General features: G+C 47.1%; 1 protein-coding gene across 2 annotated transcripts in view; it reads right to left on the reverse strand.

The window, feature by feature from the left end:
* IQCA1 (IQ motif containing with AAA domain 1) overlaps nucleotides 1-16,293 on the reverse strand; it is a 155,054-nt gene that overhangs the window by 1,081 nt on the left and 137,680 nt on the right. For both annotated transcript variants that reach the window (XM_045034667.1, XM_006935734.5), the window contains 2 exons: nucleotides 11,761-11,938; nucleotides 4,939-5,177 (listed from right to left, as the gene is read on the reverse strand). In XM_045034667.1, the coding sequence (XP_044890602.1) occupies nucleotides 4,939-5,177; nucleotides 11,761-11,938 (417 nt within the window). The remainder of the gene's footprint in view (nucleotides 1-4,938; nucleotides 5,178-11,760; nucleotides 11,939-16,293) is intronic.

Here is a 16,293-nt window from a genome sequence, read left to right on the forward strand (position 1 = left end):
TTCTGGGGAGTCTTACCCTATCCTGAGGGCATGGGATTTCTTGGTCATGTGAATGGCCCTCCATGGTTCACACATGGCCACCAGAAGCTAGACTGCTGGCTACGCGGGGGCCATGGGGAGGCCACGTAGACACGCCAAGGGGGACTGTTGAAAACATGGCAGAAATACTGGAGCCAACATGCCAACTAAGCACCTTGTGGTTACAACTGGTCCTGAGAATGCATTTTCTCAACCTTCACTTTTCATTTGAAAGCTAAGAAACATTTTAGTTCATAAACTTTATAGTAGTAATAGTATTTCACTGAGTGACTATCTTACAAGTGGTTTCTCAATTCTCCTATTAATGGACACATAAGTGGTTTCCAACTTTTTGTGAGGAATGATGTTGACATGCACAATATTTACATATCTCCTTTTAAACTTATGAGAAAACTCTGGAGAATATCCAGAGAAGTAGACTTCCTGGGATGGTAGGGCACGAGCATCTTCAATTTTACTGAATATTTCTAAATTGTTCCCTGGAGTGGCTGTGAGGGGGAAGCTAGCTCAGTCTCTGTAAGTCTTAACGTGTCTTTATTCTTTCCTGTCTCCTGGGTGCTAGTTTAGTTGGGGATAAATGTTGGGCCTACAGTTACTGTTCCTCAGCACTTTGCAGAAATGATCGTACTGTCTTCTGGTAGGGATTGCTGTTAAAGAGACGCCTGGCCTCTCCATTGTTGGCTTTTTATAGGCAACCCGGCATCTTTGAAGACTGGCTTATTGTCTTGTTCTTAGGTTCACAATAATGTATGTGAGTGTGGATTCATTTTTATTTGTCCTGCCGGTCACTTGGAGTTTGTTTTTAACCTAAGAATTCATGTCTTTAATTCAAGAAAATTTTCAGCAAGTATTTCTTTAAATCACTATTCCTCTGATATTTCTTTTATTCTCTTCCTCTAGAACTTCTGTTAGCTTGGGTGTCAATATCTTCAAGGTTCTTACTGCAGTTTATAGATTTTTATCTTTATGTTTTTCTGTGCTGCTTCCAGAGGGAGCATCCTCCAATCCATGAATGTGCTCTTTGACCATGTCTAGTCTAGAGTTCATACCTCTCTTACTTTTTTTTGGCCATTTAAGTTATATATTTTTAATTTTTTTCAAAGACTTCTATTTTTAAGTAATCTCTACACCCAATATGGGGCTTGAACCCACAACCCCAAGATCAAGACTCACATGCTCCACTGACTGAGCCAGAAAGGCAGCCTTATATTTTTTATATCTAAGCTTTCTTTTTGTGATTTTTCCCCCATTATTATCTCTTATTCCATTTCTGCCTGTTTCTGTTTCAAAACTTTGTGTACATCTCTAATGGAAATGAGGCCTTCATTTATTATTTTGAACTCCTGAATTGTATTAATTTAAACTCTTTGTCTGGTTGCACTAGATTTCCTAAAATGTTTTGGAATTTTTATTTTCAGGTTCATTTTGAGTAGGAGGCTCTTTTTTGGTTGTATTCGTTGTATCTTCCTTATTTCTCCCTCTCTCACAGTGCTTCTACACCATTCTGTGAAGCCAAAATCCGGAAACACGTCTTATAATGACGCTCCTCGGTGACGTCGACATACCACAGACCCGGAGGAAGGAGCAGCAGGTATAGTCTCTTTTCGTTTCCTAGCCCTGATTTTTCTCTATGCTGCATGCCAGGCATGTGGTTGTCTGTGTGTTTGAGATTTATCTTTGTTTCTGTCTGGCACTTGGGGATTTTTCTCATCTTTCTTTTAGCTTTGGCTCTGTTTTCCATGTAAGGTGAGGTGGCCACGTATTTCAGGTGATGAACTCCTACTAATTTATTTACATACAGTATTGGGGCGTCTGGGTGGTTCAGTCGGTTAAGAATCTGACTCTTGATTTTGGGTCAGGGTTCATGAGATGAAGCCCGGCGTCGGGCTCTGTGCTGACAGCGTGGAACCTGCTTGGGATTCTCTCTCTCCCTCTCTCTCTGCCCTTCCCCAGCTTGATCTCTCTCTCCTTCTCTCTCTTCCCCCACCCTTGCTTGTGTGCTCTCTCTCTCTCTCAGAATAAATAAACTTTATAAAAAAAGAATATGGTCTTTGGCCTATGGTTTGAATTTCAGCTCTGCTCCTTTTTAGCTATGTGACTAGAAGCAAATCATTTTGGCTCTTTTTTTTTTTTTCTGCTGTAGCAAATTACCACAAACTTAGTGATGTAAAACAAACCATTTATTATCTTTCAGTCTTAAAGGTCAGAAGTCCAAAATGGGTCTCACTGGGCTAAAATCTAGGTGTCTGCAGGCTGCGTTCCTTCCTGGAGCACCAGGGGGAATCTATTCCCTTTCCCAAGGCCACCTGCTGTCTTGGCTCGTGGCCCCTCCTTCATCTTCAAACTGGCACCGCGGGGCTACCTGGAGTTCCAAGGGATCCCTCCCAGGCTGCTGACTTTCTTGTTCTCTCTTCTGATTGCTTCTTCCGCTTTCTATGATTACACCGGACTCGCCAGTGGAAGTCAGGGTAATCTGGCTTAGGTCCAGCAGATTAACAACTTTACTCCATCTGCAACCTTAGCTCCCCTTTGCCGTGTAACCTACTGACAGGTTCTGGGGACTCCGATGTAGACGTCATTGCCGGGGCCCACTATTCTGCTACCACAGAATGACTCTGTGACTCTATGACTCTCTATGACTCAATTTCCTCGTTTGAAAACTGGAGGGATTATGAGGTCTAAATGAGTTAACAGAGTGCCTGGTACATAAGTAGTCACAAGTATTAGCTGACATTATTAGGATTATTACTAATATGGTTTTAAAGTTTGTTTATTTTGAGAGAGACAGAGATAGCGCGAGTGGGGGAGGGGCAGAGCGAGAGGGAAAGAGAGAGACTCCCAAGCAGGCTCTGCACTGTCAGCACAGAGCCCAATGCAGGACTTGAACCCACAAACCGTGAGATCATGACCTGAAACGAAATCAAGAGCCAGATGCTGAACCGACTGAGCCACCCAGGTACCCCTAACATTATTAGGATTAGTACCATTATGATCCTTAAATATTTTTTCCATCATGCCCACGGGGTAGGGTATGATGTGTTTGGAGAATCGCCAAGACCCTAGTCTGACACGTCAGAAGCACGGTTAGGTCAAATTTCTCAGGGCAGAAATGATTGACTTGATCACCAGCAGCTACAGCCACAGCATCACGTTATTCAGCACTGTGACAGCGCCTGTCCATTTATCCATCTGTTCAATAAATTTGCCACTAAACGATTTCATTGGGCCTCTAGTTGGGGCCTGGCACTGTCTCAAGCTCTCGAGTTATTGATAAGAAGCAGAAATTGAAGGGGCGAGGGGGCTAGTAGTAATGGTGGTAAAAAATGATTTCGTTTCCTCAAAAAAAAAATGAATAAAGTGATCAGATATGCCAAGAATGGAAGTGAAAAGCATGTATGTTCTCATCCAGGTTATACAATGGTGGCGTACCCTTCTCTTGAATAAGAGTGATCACTTACAGTTACTGGACCTCAGGCACCTGTGACAGAAAAACGTCTACAAATCACTTCGGACAGTTAAAAAGCCAGCTAAGAGAAAGCATAGGTTCTGCTACCCTAAACCCAGCTCCTCAGAACAAGGAGGAAGGTGATTATTTCAGAAGGGCAAATAGAAATTGGGGATTTCAGAAGAGAACACGACGTATCACGTGCAGAGGATAAACATTTGCAATTAATTCTAACAAGGTGAAAACAGTTAACAAGAGCCTTGGTTCAAATCCTTGGCAGGAATTCCAGCTTGGAGTTGGAAATATTTCTTTTCAGTTTTGCAAACTATAGCTGCCAAATCTGGCTTGCTGCATGATTTTGGAATAAAGTTTTATTAGAACGCAGCCATGCCCATTCATTTACATACTGTGTGTGAACGCTTTTGTACTGTGATACAGGATTGAATACTTGTGACTGACACTGCAGGGCTCTCAAAGCTTAAAATATTTGCTATCTGGCCCTTTATAGAAACGTTTACCAATCCCCGCGCTGGATCATTATTTTGGCGATCAGTATTGTGACTATTTTCTACCTTGGACTGAAACGTTAGTGGCAAAGCAGGAGGGAATCATGGTTTTCAGAGTTGGTGGACAGCTATTATATTGCCAAGGGAAGTTTTCCTAATCTCAAGCAGGCTTCCAGACACAATAAGGCTTAGGCGAGAATTCTGATTCTTTTTCCCATGATTGCAGGGCCAATGTTGCGGTGGGTATAATTGCACGGATATAATTTCCCTCTCTTGTTTTCCCAGTTGGCCAAGGAAACTGCCTCCCGGTCCAGAAAGTGGACACAACTATATTCACTTTGATTAGGAGTGTGAGGTGTGCCCGTTGGCCTGGGCACCCAGGACTCTAATGTTGACTTGCTTGCATAAGGCACAGAGCTCTCCACAACTTCCTTTCCTCCTGTAAAGCAGGGATTTGGAAGAGCTGGTTCTCAGTTTCCTCCAGATCTAAACAATTCTATGAACGTCACAGAATGGGATAAAATATGGGCTAAAACCAGCATGGGCTTGAGATGCACCATTTAGGGAATAGTAGTCTCTATGCACAACTTGTTCCGTTACATGAACTACAACGGGCGCGACACATGTACGCGTGGATGTGTGTGTATGCCTGAGAGTGTGTGTGCGTGTGTGCGAGTGTGTGTGTGTGTATTTAAATCCAGTGGTTTTGAAGCTGCTCTTCCATTCTGCAATTCGGCTGTTAGTTTATAAGCTCATAGACCACATTTTTTCCTAAAATTGGGAAGACACATGTTCACGGGCAAGACTGGAAAGAATGTGTGATCGAAACATTTCGAGTTTCCAAATTTCATTGTGTATGACACATTCATGAAACTCAGGAACCAGAGGGAGGAGGTCATGTGACAGGTGTTTGTGGCTAAGACAGGGCCACACGGGCGTTCCATTTACCTTAAAGCTCTCTTCTTCCTCCTGGTACACCGGGCTCATCCTGGTTAGCGCTGCCATGAACTCCGCCGCCACAAGTGGTTTGTAATTTTGCCGGTGGATTCTGCGGTCCGTGAGCACGCCTTTAACCACCTGGACTATGTGTCCTTGGGTGAAGCCATCGGTGACCTTCGCCAGGCAACTAATATTCAAGGCATTAGTAATGATGCCTCCATTGCGTTGAATGATCTGTTTCCACAGAACTGTGGCATCCAAGATGGTGGAAAAGACACAGAGAACCAGGGTCACCACAGAGAAAGCAGGATTTTCTAGTTCTTGGTACAAAGTGGCATCTCACCAAGAAAGGGATGCACAGGAGGAACACTTCATTTTATTTGTAATTCAAATGAGCAGGAAGCCATATAGCTAAATACTTTTTTTCCCTCCGAGTGATTTGCAACCATAAGACATACATATTGATGGCCCTGAGGTCCTAGATCCGCAAGACAAGGAAAAATTAAACCACATTCAGTATAGTTTTAGTGTGGTACCTTCCAAGATGTTCAAGATCTTCCAGAATTGGAAATTCAGATAAGGGTATATATGAGATCTCTGCTCATAGGAATATTACATTTTCCAAAGTGTTTGAATGAGTAGGAGCTTGACCTTTTTAAAAATTTTTTTAGTTACGAAGGCTTTGTACATTATTTTTATATGTGGAATTGGAATGCAGATTCCAATCTCCATTCGTCACCAGTGGGTTCAGTTCCCTTAGGGTGCAGTTTGACCTGTATTCTCTCCCCCAACCCCAACCGCTGTAAATGGGCAGAGGTTGAATGAAATCTCCCCGGTGGGTGCCCGGTTGTTCTCCGGGTTAGTGTAACCTGGGGAAATAGAGAGATTTCACTTAGAACATAGGGACGGTGTGAAAATGAGTTATGAAATTACTCAACTTTAGATATAGACTGGACTCCCACACAGCATTTCAAATATTGTAACACTTAGAGCACTATATCCTTTCCACATTAGCTGTACCCAATGAGGAAAGGTGACGCATTGCTAAGACCACGTGTCTCAGAAAGACTCTCAGTGCTGGAAAGATCTGGTCAAATGCCTCCCAAGCATTGTGACCTCTTTGAAGAATACTTGAAACAGTTTTTTAAAAAAATGACCAATATTGGGTCCCCGGGTGGCTCAGTCAGTTAAGTGTCCAACTTTGGCTCAGGTCATGATCTCATGGTTCATTGGTTTGAGCCCCGTGTCAGGCTCTGTGCGGACAGCTCAGACTCTGGGGCCTGCTTGGGATTCTGTGTCTCCCTCTCTCTCTGCCCCTCCCTTACTCACACTCTGTCTCTCTCTGTCTCTCTAAGATAAACATTAAAAAATGGAAAAAAATAACCACTGTTATATAATCTGAGCACTGTCAGGTCTGGTAAATGACTAGCTCATCCAAATACATTGATCCAAAAACACTTGATAAAATGAAAAAGTCTAGGGGCGCCTGGGTGGCACAGTCAGTTAAGCGTCCGACTTCAGCCAGGTCACGATCTCGCGGTCCGTGAGTTCGAGCCCCGCGTCAGGCTCTGGGCTGATGGCTCAGAGCCTGGAGCCTGTTTCAGATTCTGTGTCTCCCTCTCTCTCTGCCCCTCCCCTGTTCATGCTCTGTCTCTCTCTGTCCCAAAAATAAATAAACTTTGAAAAAAAATTAAAAAAAAAAGTCTAATTACTGTCCAGGAATAGAATGATCTTCAGCGTATCTACGAGTCACATCATAGAGTCAGACTTTGGGTCATGAGTCCTTTTAACAATCCAACTCCACCGTCCTCTTTGGTGGCGAGGCAGGGGGGGGGGCGTCTTTGGCCTTGGCGTCAGCTGAGTTGTTGGAAGGGGTGCATATCCCCCTGGGGTCTTCAGTGTCTCCCAACTGTGCCAGGTTGGGTGTCATGGGCCATACGGGCCACCAGATTGACCTAAAGCAACATCCAACCCTCTGGATCTACTCTGCTGCCTCCGTGGTGGGTTTGTTTGGGCTCTGATCCATCTTTGCTCGCCTATAAAATGGGAGTTGATTTACTTCTCGGGCTGCTGTGAAAAATACATACAAGAATGTAGACAAAGCACTGTTGTAATATACGGTGGGCACTTTAGTTTCTGTAGCTGTATTGCTGTTGTTGTTGTAATTATAACTATAATTATTATTTGTCATTCCATTTTGTACCAAAGTTTCCTAATGCTCATTAAAACGTCAATTATAAAAGATAGCATGAAATAAATACAGAACATGTCAAAGAATGTTTATGTAAAACAGATCATAGCAGGTGAGGATTACCCTTAGCTAGATATAACTGAGGAAATGTTAGAAATCAGACGATACAACCCATAGGAAAAATAAGAACAATGACCAGACGGCATCATCCCTTGGGATCTAGTGTGTCGCCTGTCAAGATTTATTAGAACATCGAAAAAAGGTGCGAACAGGTCGGGACAGTGACTCTGGAAGCTGAGGAGAGGGCATGCTTTATGCGGAGTCACAGGATAGAGCCCCTAAAGCTGAGGACCCAGTAGGTACCCCAGACTGGAAACTCAGACAGCTTCAGACTTGTGCACCCGGGCAAACTTCTTACCCGTGGCATGGAGTGGACCAGTCAGTAAGCAGTCGGTAAACGCAGAGGGTCTAGGATCCCAGAAACCAAACCCAGCTCTCATCCCTGCCACCCTGCTAGGCTATGACGGTCACAGCCTATCAACACGAGGGGCCTCTCCAAGTAAAGATTCTTCACAAATGGAGCAAACAACCACAATTACTCTGGTCCATTAAGTACATGTGAACACACGATTGACTCTTTAAAATGTATGATACTTGATATTTATGTAGCGTTTTGGTCAAGGTACTCCCAAATTCACAAATCGTTGATTTCCCCCTGATGCTCACCATTTGTTAATGGAGGCACAGTAAGGGGACTCGGGAAGCAGTCACAGCTACGGCAGGACACAGCCACAGCCTTCACAGGAGCCAGAGAATGGGAAGGAAAGAGGGTCAGTTTGACTTCTCATATTGGATGGACTAGACTTGCCTTTAAAAGAACGGCTTCCACTGCTGTTACAGAGCCACCAGCTGTGGGGCTAAGAGGGGAGTCAGATGCAGAGTAAGTCACAACCTGAGGGGCTCACTGAGATGGGAACCCCACAGGGAGCCAAGTATCTGGCCCAGCAGGTGCAGGCAGAGAGGACAAGAACACAACAGACACGGGGCTGGCCGTGGGTGTGGTGGTGGTGGGGGGGGCCAGACCAATGGAGGAGCTCACTGAGGGCCGCCGAGGTGCTCCCCACACTGAGGTGCTCCCCAGACCGAGTGCCATATTTGCCTTCCTTCCCCTGGATGTGAAAGGCTCCTCGCTTCTTCAGATGAATCAACATTCTCTCTCCCTTCTTTAGGCTGAAAAGAATCTGGTCTCTGAACCCCCTTCTCTTTTTCTGACGTTCCACACGGATTCTACCCTGGCTCCCAACTGCGTGCCTGGGATGATGTAGTGTCTTAAAATTCACTGTTTAATTTGTGGTTTTACAAAAGCACAGGAAGGGATAATATGATTTGGATGAGCTTCTGGCCTCTGAAGACTAGACTGACAGAAAAATGGGGAGACGTGGACTGGACTCATCTGACTAGACACTGGGTCTGGGGTGGGGGCCGGTGATGAATTGGGATATTAGTGAAACAGATCCCTGGGAAGAGAGGCCGGAGAGGAAGGCATTAGGAACGTGGGGAGAGGAGGCCCAGAGGGAATTCTGGGGACCAGTCAAGGCATTAATCAACCTTGCTGGTGGATTTTCTTTACAGACATTTAGAAGGAAACAGCTTGATTTGGAGAAAGAAGGTAGATACTGAATTCTACTTGGTAAACATTAAGGACTGTGTTTCCTCAAGCCGACCCACCCTTCCCTCCCCAACCCTGCCTCGAGGGATCTGAGAAGCAGGATCATGAATGTTCCTGAACACCTTCCACGCTCTGCCGCTGGTAGAGAGACGGCCAAACAGAGGCCCAAGTTATAGATTTGCAGTCCACGCTTTATGGGCTGGAAGAGACCACTTTTTGATCACTGCAAAGACAGGAACAGTCTTTCTTTAAGATGGATGCCCCAGCCACTGGGGCTATGAAAACTTCAAGGTCACCAGAGGAAATGCCGGACAGCATTTATGATGTCAGCAAGAATGGCGGCCTGAACAAATCACCCACCATGGGAGAAATACGTGAGAAGCACGTGGTTTAGTGGACAGAGCCCCGGGCCTGAGAAAAGTCCTGCACGCAAGGTTATCATCTGCCCACAGGTGAGGGGATGCTTTCTCCTTCCTCCCCTGTGATGCCGCCACGGGGAGATTCAGATTGGAAACTGCAATGTGATCTGTGTCCTAACACATGCCTGGCGTTCCATCAAAAAAAAAACCCACAACTGTCCTTGCTATAACACCAACAGCTTCATTTTTAAAGGGCCTATGGTTTTGTCAAACAGTAGAAACTATTCAATCCGAAGTCAAGAATAACGCTCTGGTGCCTTAAAATTAATACCACCCTACCTTATTCCATTCAAATGGCTTAAGATATATACCTACCATCCAAAAGTCTGTGGAATTGGGAGAGGAGATCTGACCAACCAGAATGAGAGCGGGAAAGTTCCGAGAAGGCCAGGAGGATGGGGCGCTCTGCGCTGACTCACGTGCTGCTGGCACCCACCCCATTGTGTGAGTCTTTCCAGGCAGGGCCACGCATCCCTGTGCGCTTGAACTTCTCTGGGGCCATTGGAGTCATCCTGGCGGATGCGACACAAGTGAAACGACAGCTGGCCCTTCTGGGCCCTGTCCCTAAAATCTCCTGTGAGATACTCTCTAGTGTCTTCTCTATTTTCCTTTTGTGCTAGCTGAACGCGAAGGTCCCCGTGGAGGGCCTGGTGGCTCTAGAAGATGGAGATACCACTAAGATGATGAAGAAAGAACCGAGACCAAAGTCCTCCTGTACTTTGTGGATAACATTGATGTGTGAAGCCAGGATCCCAGTTTATCAAGGTAGAAATGAGCGCAAAGGGCACATGGAGTGGTTGAGAAGCTGGAAGTTTATACTGTGTGGGGGCTAGAAGGTCGTCCTTTAGCAGGTAACATGGGCCGGGAGCTTAAGACCAACCGGAAAGGCCCGCAGAGCCCCTGTGTTTTGGGGATGCTATTGTGACTGGGGAAGGACGAATGGAAACCAGGTTTGACCTGGTCCTTTCCATTACTCCTCTTGACGTTTAACTGTTACCATATAGCCGCTGCCTCGTCCCCACTACTACTCCACTGGGAGCAATTTCCTGCACATTCCATCACCATCACCATCACCACCGAACGTGCCCATGTGCCCACATTCTTGTCCATTCCATCACCACCACCACCTCTATACCAAATCTACGACCGTGCCCATCACTGCCACCACCATGAGGGGTAAAGATGACCCCTCAACGGGCCACACCGCATTATTCACACCCTTGTATAGTCCACTGCCCTTGAATCTGGGCTGGCCTGGGACTTCCTCTTGACCGGTAGAGTCTGGTGAAAGCGATCGTGTGTGACTTCTGAGGCTGAGTCACGAGAATCCTTCCAGCTTCTGTCAGAACCTCTGGAAACGTTTGCTCTCAGGACGCTCTCTCTTGGGACCCAGCCACTGTGCTGTGCCAAGCCACACGGAAAGGCCAGGTGTATACCCTATCTGGTTGGCAGCCCCCGCTGAGCTCCCGGCCAACAGCCAGCATCGGCCCCAGTCACAGGAGTGAACGGCCATAGCTGTCCAGCCCAGTTGAGTCTTCAGATGAAGTCCAAACTGACACCTGGCTGCAACATTCCGACATACTTGAAGGAGAACCTTATGGCTGAGCCCGTGAACCCTCTGAACCATGGGATGGAATGATCTGTTGTCTTAAGCCACTAGGGCGGTTTGTTACACAGCAGTAGATAACAGAAAACACCAGCACCCCCACCATGGCCACTTGCCGCCCGGTCCTGTACTCCTTCCCCATAACCACGGCCACCATCTTTGTTCCCCTCGTGCCCGGCACCACCCATGCTCTCGCGGGAGCTGGGACGGTGCTGTGTGTTCTGCCGTCCCCTCAGATAAGGGTCACGACAGTCCTGGAGACTAAACTGTCCTCTTTACAGACGAAACAGTGGGGGCTCAGGAGGTCAACTGAGCCGTCAAGGTCACCGGGCCATCCGGTGGCAGAGCTGGGACCCAGAACCGGGTCTCCTCAGAACTCGTATCCCGTGGCCCTTTACGGTTTCCCTGCACTGCCTCCGGGGACGCTTGTTTCGCGTTATTCCCATTTAGAAATATATCTCAATACAAATAGATCTTGAATTTGTCTATTCAAGAGGAAAAAACTGGAAAAGCTCTTGTTAACGTCAATGGTTATTACAAGTAAGTCAACAGGCTCTTGGGCTAATACTTTGAGCCTGGAAAACTTAACAAAAATCAATCTGTGGAAAGAATAATGCTCTCTGAGAAAGACGCCATCCCTGTGGGTCCAAGACGACCGGTGTTCATCTACCTGGTGAAAGAAAAGTTAGCACCCGCAAGGACTTCTGTCCCCTTCGGGGCCCAAAATAAGTATCCCTGTCCAGTTTCCTTTTGTCTTGGGTAAAAAGGACGAAGTTAACAACAGAAGAGACATGCACGTCTTGCCCTCGTGACCGGGCGGTTTGTATCTACGGCCTAGGCTCTGTGGGCATCCCAGGGCCCCTCAAGGGGCACCCACCTTCTGGTCAGGCCCCCACCCTGGCCCCGCCCCAGTCACGGTCCCCCGGAAGGGGCTGGAGGTACTTGCCGAATCTGGAAGCATAGTCTGGTCTGGGAACCAAAATAATTTTTTGGTAAACTTTGCAGAAGGATTGAAGTTCCGCATCGAAAGGCCGCTGTGTGGTCCCCACGATCAGAATCCTGTCATCCGGTTTCAGGAGTCTCAGGATTTTTGGAAGCTGCTTTTTCAGGCGTTTAGGTTCCATCTGGGAGAAGGGGAGAGAGGGGGAAATGAGGCCACGCGCAGAGACAGAATCCAGGACGGGAGGACACTCACTCTCGGAAGCACCGCGGCAAGCGTGGGTCACAGCGGCCTCAAGGCCCCGATTACACGATGCTCCGAGTTGGTCCTGAGCCCAGGCGGTGATGCTTTTCCTGGCCTGGGTGGTTTGAATCCAGACCCTTCCTTTCCTCCACATCTGGCATTGGGACTTGGAAAGGGGGCAGGAAGGAAGCACCTGACCGATTTTTCTAGCCCCTTGACCCCCAGAATGGGACGCAGGGCCGATGTGCAAACGGAAGGAAGCTGGCTGGTGCCGGGACTCCCGGTGGTGACGCGCATCCCTCCGAGCGGTTCTGAGGGTGAACCCGAGACCGCCTTCACCGGCGGCCCTGACAGTGAGCCACCGCAGGTCTGGATCTCACGTCTGAAAGACACCTGGTTACAGAAGAGTGTGAAACTTCTCTGAAGCAGTTTGGAAAGGGTTTGAACCTGTATCATTTTAGTAAAGGCCCAGCACTAATGAGGGAGAGGAGCAGGATGCGAGGTACCCCAGGGAGGAGGACTTCAGCTGTGGGGGTCAGATTTGGCCACGTTGCCATGGCAACGCACCAGCTTTCAATCAGCCCCCACCGCACAGCCACACGAGGAGGGAGGAGGAGGACGACGCTTGGGGTGATGGAGACAGCGTCCACGGGGGAGCCCCGGGCACGGTCTCGGCCACTTTCGCTCTCCCTTGGCGAGGGGTGACGGAGCCAATGAGACCCTGAAAGCTGAGTGGGAGCGAAAGAAGCCCCCACGTGGCTTTCCTGGAGCAGAGCAGACCCCAGCTCTCGCTGGGAACACCCAGCAGAGAGCGGTCCTATGCGTCCCTGCGTGTCCCCGTGCAGCCCAGCCCAGAGACAGCCCTGCAGACAGGGAGGGCCGGTAACACCTGGGGGAGAGCAGGTGTCTGATAAATCCCGCTCTCAGGAATGAAAGTGAAGGCAGGGTATTGGAGCCACAGCTGACTGATAGCGTTGGGTATGGTTTGCGGGGCCTCTGGGACAGGGACACTCATGTGCTATGGTGCCCTGCTCCCCAGGAGGCTCTTGGTGGGCCCGGCAGAGCTGGGAGTCAAGGACGGGCCCACCATCTGCTGTTCACAGGGGATGGGGAGTCATGTGCGACCGAGTGCTGTGGAGGGCAGGGGTGCCCAGAGGAGAGGGGTGGGAGAGGAGTCCTTCCAGGCAAGGGCAAGGGGCTCCCCGGGGGCGCTGCACAGGGTTCTTCTGAAGCCCAGGGGTGTCCTCTGTGCGTCGTGGGGCTGTTGGCCGTGCAGTGCCTGCAGTGGTGGTTGCTTTTGGTAGTGAGAAGGCCAGGTTCCATGTCTGGACTGACAAGGTGCAGGAGGGAGACGGTGGGAAAAGGCAGGAGCCTAGAGGCCACGGGGCCATTAGGAGAAAAGACTGGTAGGAAGTTGCATGAACTTGGGGAGCTCTGGTCCCAACCAGGCATGAGACTCGAGGCCTCCGTTGGTGTCCAAGGACAAGGCAGGGAGCTGGTCTTCTCCAACATTGACCCTGGACTCAGCACTTCTACGTCCAGGCTGGTTACATGTCTTCCAGCTGAGTAATCCCAGGAAGGAGCAGCTCGTGAGAGCTTACTGTGTTCTAGGTACTTCTCTCTGCTCAGCATGGACTTCTCCACCTGGTCCTCACAACCTCCCCAGCAGGGGACAGTCCTCGAGACCCTGGGCCCAGAGAGGCTGTGTGACCTCCTGAGTCCCGGAGTTGATGAGCAGGACCCCGACTTCCAGACTGGCACTCCTCCCTCTGCTCTGCTGGGGTCCCCTTCCTCCCAGAGGGGACGTGCTGGGGGCTGGGGTGTCCCCCAAGTCTCCTTCCTGGGGAAAGGGCCTATCCCACTTGAGGGCTGCAAAGGAGACCTAAAATATATGTTTATTATTATTATATTGTATTATATTGTATTGTTAGGTTTAGATCATTATTATGGTATATCCACATCAGCTTTATTAAGGTACAATTCACATACTCGACAATTTTTCTATTTAAACTGTATAATTTAGTGGTTTTTAGTACATTCGTAGAGTTGCACAAATATTGTCACCGTCAATTTTAGAACATTTTCATCAGGCCCAGAAGACTGTGCCCAGGATTAGGCAAGAGGATATCTACTTTTTGTCTCTACAGATTTGTATATTCCGGATATTCTACATAAATAGACTCATACAATATGTGGGGTGTGTGTGTGTGTGTGTGTCCGTGGCTTCCTTCATTCTGCATATTTTGGGGGTTCCCCCATGTTGTGGCATGCGTTAATACTTCATTTTGATTACTGAACGATAGCCATTGTCCGGAAAGGCCAGATTTTATTTATCCATTCATCGGTCGATGGGTATTTGGGTTGTTTCCACTTTTTGACTACTGTGAACAGTGCCACTGTGAACATTTCTCTTGGGCACACACAGGAATTGAGTTGCCAGATCATATAGTTACTCTATGTGTAACGTTTTGAAGAAATATCAGACTACTTTCCAAAGTGGCTGTGCCATTTTATAGTCCCAGAAGCAGAGTATAATGTTTCCAATTCCCTATATGCCCTTGTGAACACTTGTTGTTATGCATTTTTCTTTTCGCGTTCTTTTTCCTTTTTTAATTTTTTAAAAAAATAGTCTTTAAGTTTTATTTATTTATTTTGAGAGACGCAGAGACAGTGCCAGCGGGGGAGGGGCAGAGAGAGAGAGGGAGAGAGAGAATCTCAAGCAGGCTCCGCACCGTCAGCGCAGAGCCCCATGCGGGGCCTGAACTCATGAAATCACGAGATCATGACCTGAGCCGGAACTGAGAGTCGGACGCTTAACCGACTGAGCCACCCAGGTGCCCCTCTTTTTCCTTTTTTTTTTTTTTTTAAATTATGTATCCTATCCTAATGGATGTGAAAGGGTATCTCATTGTGGTTTTGATTTGTATTTTCCTGATGGCTGATGATGTTCAGCATCTCTTCGTGTGTTTATCTTCTTTGGAAAAATGCTTATTCGGATCCTTTGCCCACTTTTTACATTGGATTATTTGTCTTTTTATTATTGAGTTGTAAGACTTCTTTATATGTTGCGGGTACAAGTCCCTTATCAGATAGATTCATGATTTGCAAGTGCTTTCTTCCATTCTGTGGGTCGTCTTTCCTGATGACGTCCTTTACAGCAAAAAGGTTTTCAGTTTCCATGAGGGGCAGCTTATTTTTCCTTTTGTTGTTTGCGCTTTCGGTGTCATAGCCAAGATATCATTGCTTTATTGAAGGTCACACAGATTTGTGCTTCTACTTTCTTCTAAGGGTTTTAGAGCTTTAGTTTTTACCTGTAGGTCTTTGATGCATTATGGGTTGATTTTTGAATCCTGTGTAAGGTAGGAGGTCCAGCTTTATTCTTTTGCAGGTGGTTATCCAACTGTCCCAGTGCCATGTTTTGAAAGTATTATACTTTCTCCATTGAATTGTTTTGGTACCTTTGTCAAATTGAAACTGGGAAGTGTTGGGTACTCCAACTCTGTTCTTTTTCAAGATTGTTTTGGCTATTTAAGGTCCCTCGAATTTCCTTCTGGATTTTAGGGTTAGCTTGTCAGTTTCTGCCAATAAGCCCGATGGCATCTGGATGGGAATTGTGTTGAATCTGCAGGTAGTTTGGGAATTCTTGCCATCTCCACAATATTAAGTTTTTCGGCCCATGAGGCTGATGTATCTTTCCTTTTATCTAGGTCTCCTTTAACTTTTTTCAACAATGCTTTTGGAGTTTTCAGAGTAGAAATCTTGTACTTCCTTTGCTAAATGTATTCCCAAACGTTGTTTTGGATGCTATTATAAATGGTTGTTTCTTAATTTCGTTGCACGTGTATGGAAGTAAGTTGCTTTTTGTATGTTGATCTTGTATCTTGCAAGCTTGTTGGACGTGTTTATTAGCTCTAATGCTTTCTTTGTGGATTCCTTAGAATTTTCTCTATATAAGAGCATGCCATCAGCAAATAGAGATAGGTTTATGCCCTGGCGAGAACCTCCAGTAAAATGCTGGAGAGAAGAGGTGACATTAAGCGAAAAGCCAAAAGTACGACATGACCTGTGGAGGTTAGTATGTGCCCTTTATCACGTGAGGAAGTTCCCTTCACTTTCTATGTCGCTGAGTCTTTTATCACGAGGGGGTGCTGGGTTTTGTCAAATGCTTCTTCTGAACGTATTGGGATGATGTGATTTTTGTCTTTTCTTCCAATGATGCGGCATATTACACAAACTGATTTTTGGATGTTAAACCCAGGGTAAATCCCACTCGGTCATGGCGTGTAATCCTTTTTC

The sequence above is a fragment of the Felis catus genome, chromosome C1 (genome assembly GCF_018350175.1).
Source record: "Felis catus isolate Fca126 chromosome C1, F.catus_Fca126_mat1.0, whole genome shotgun sequence".
NCBI lineage: Eukaryota > Metazoa > Chordata > Mammalia > Carnivora > Felidae > Felis > Felis catus.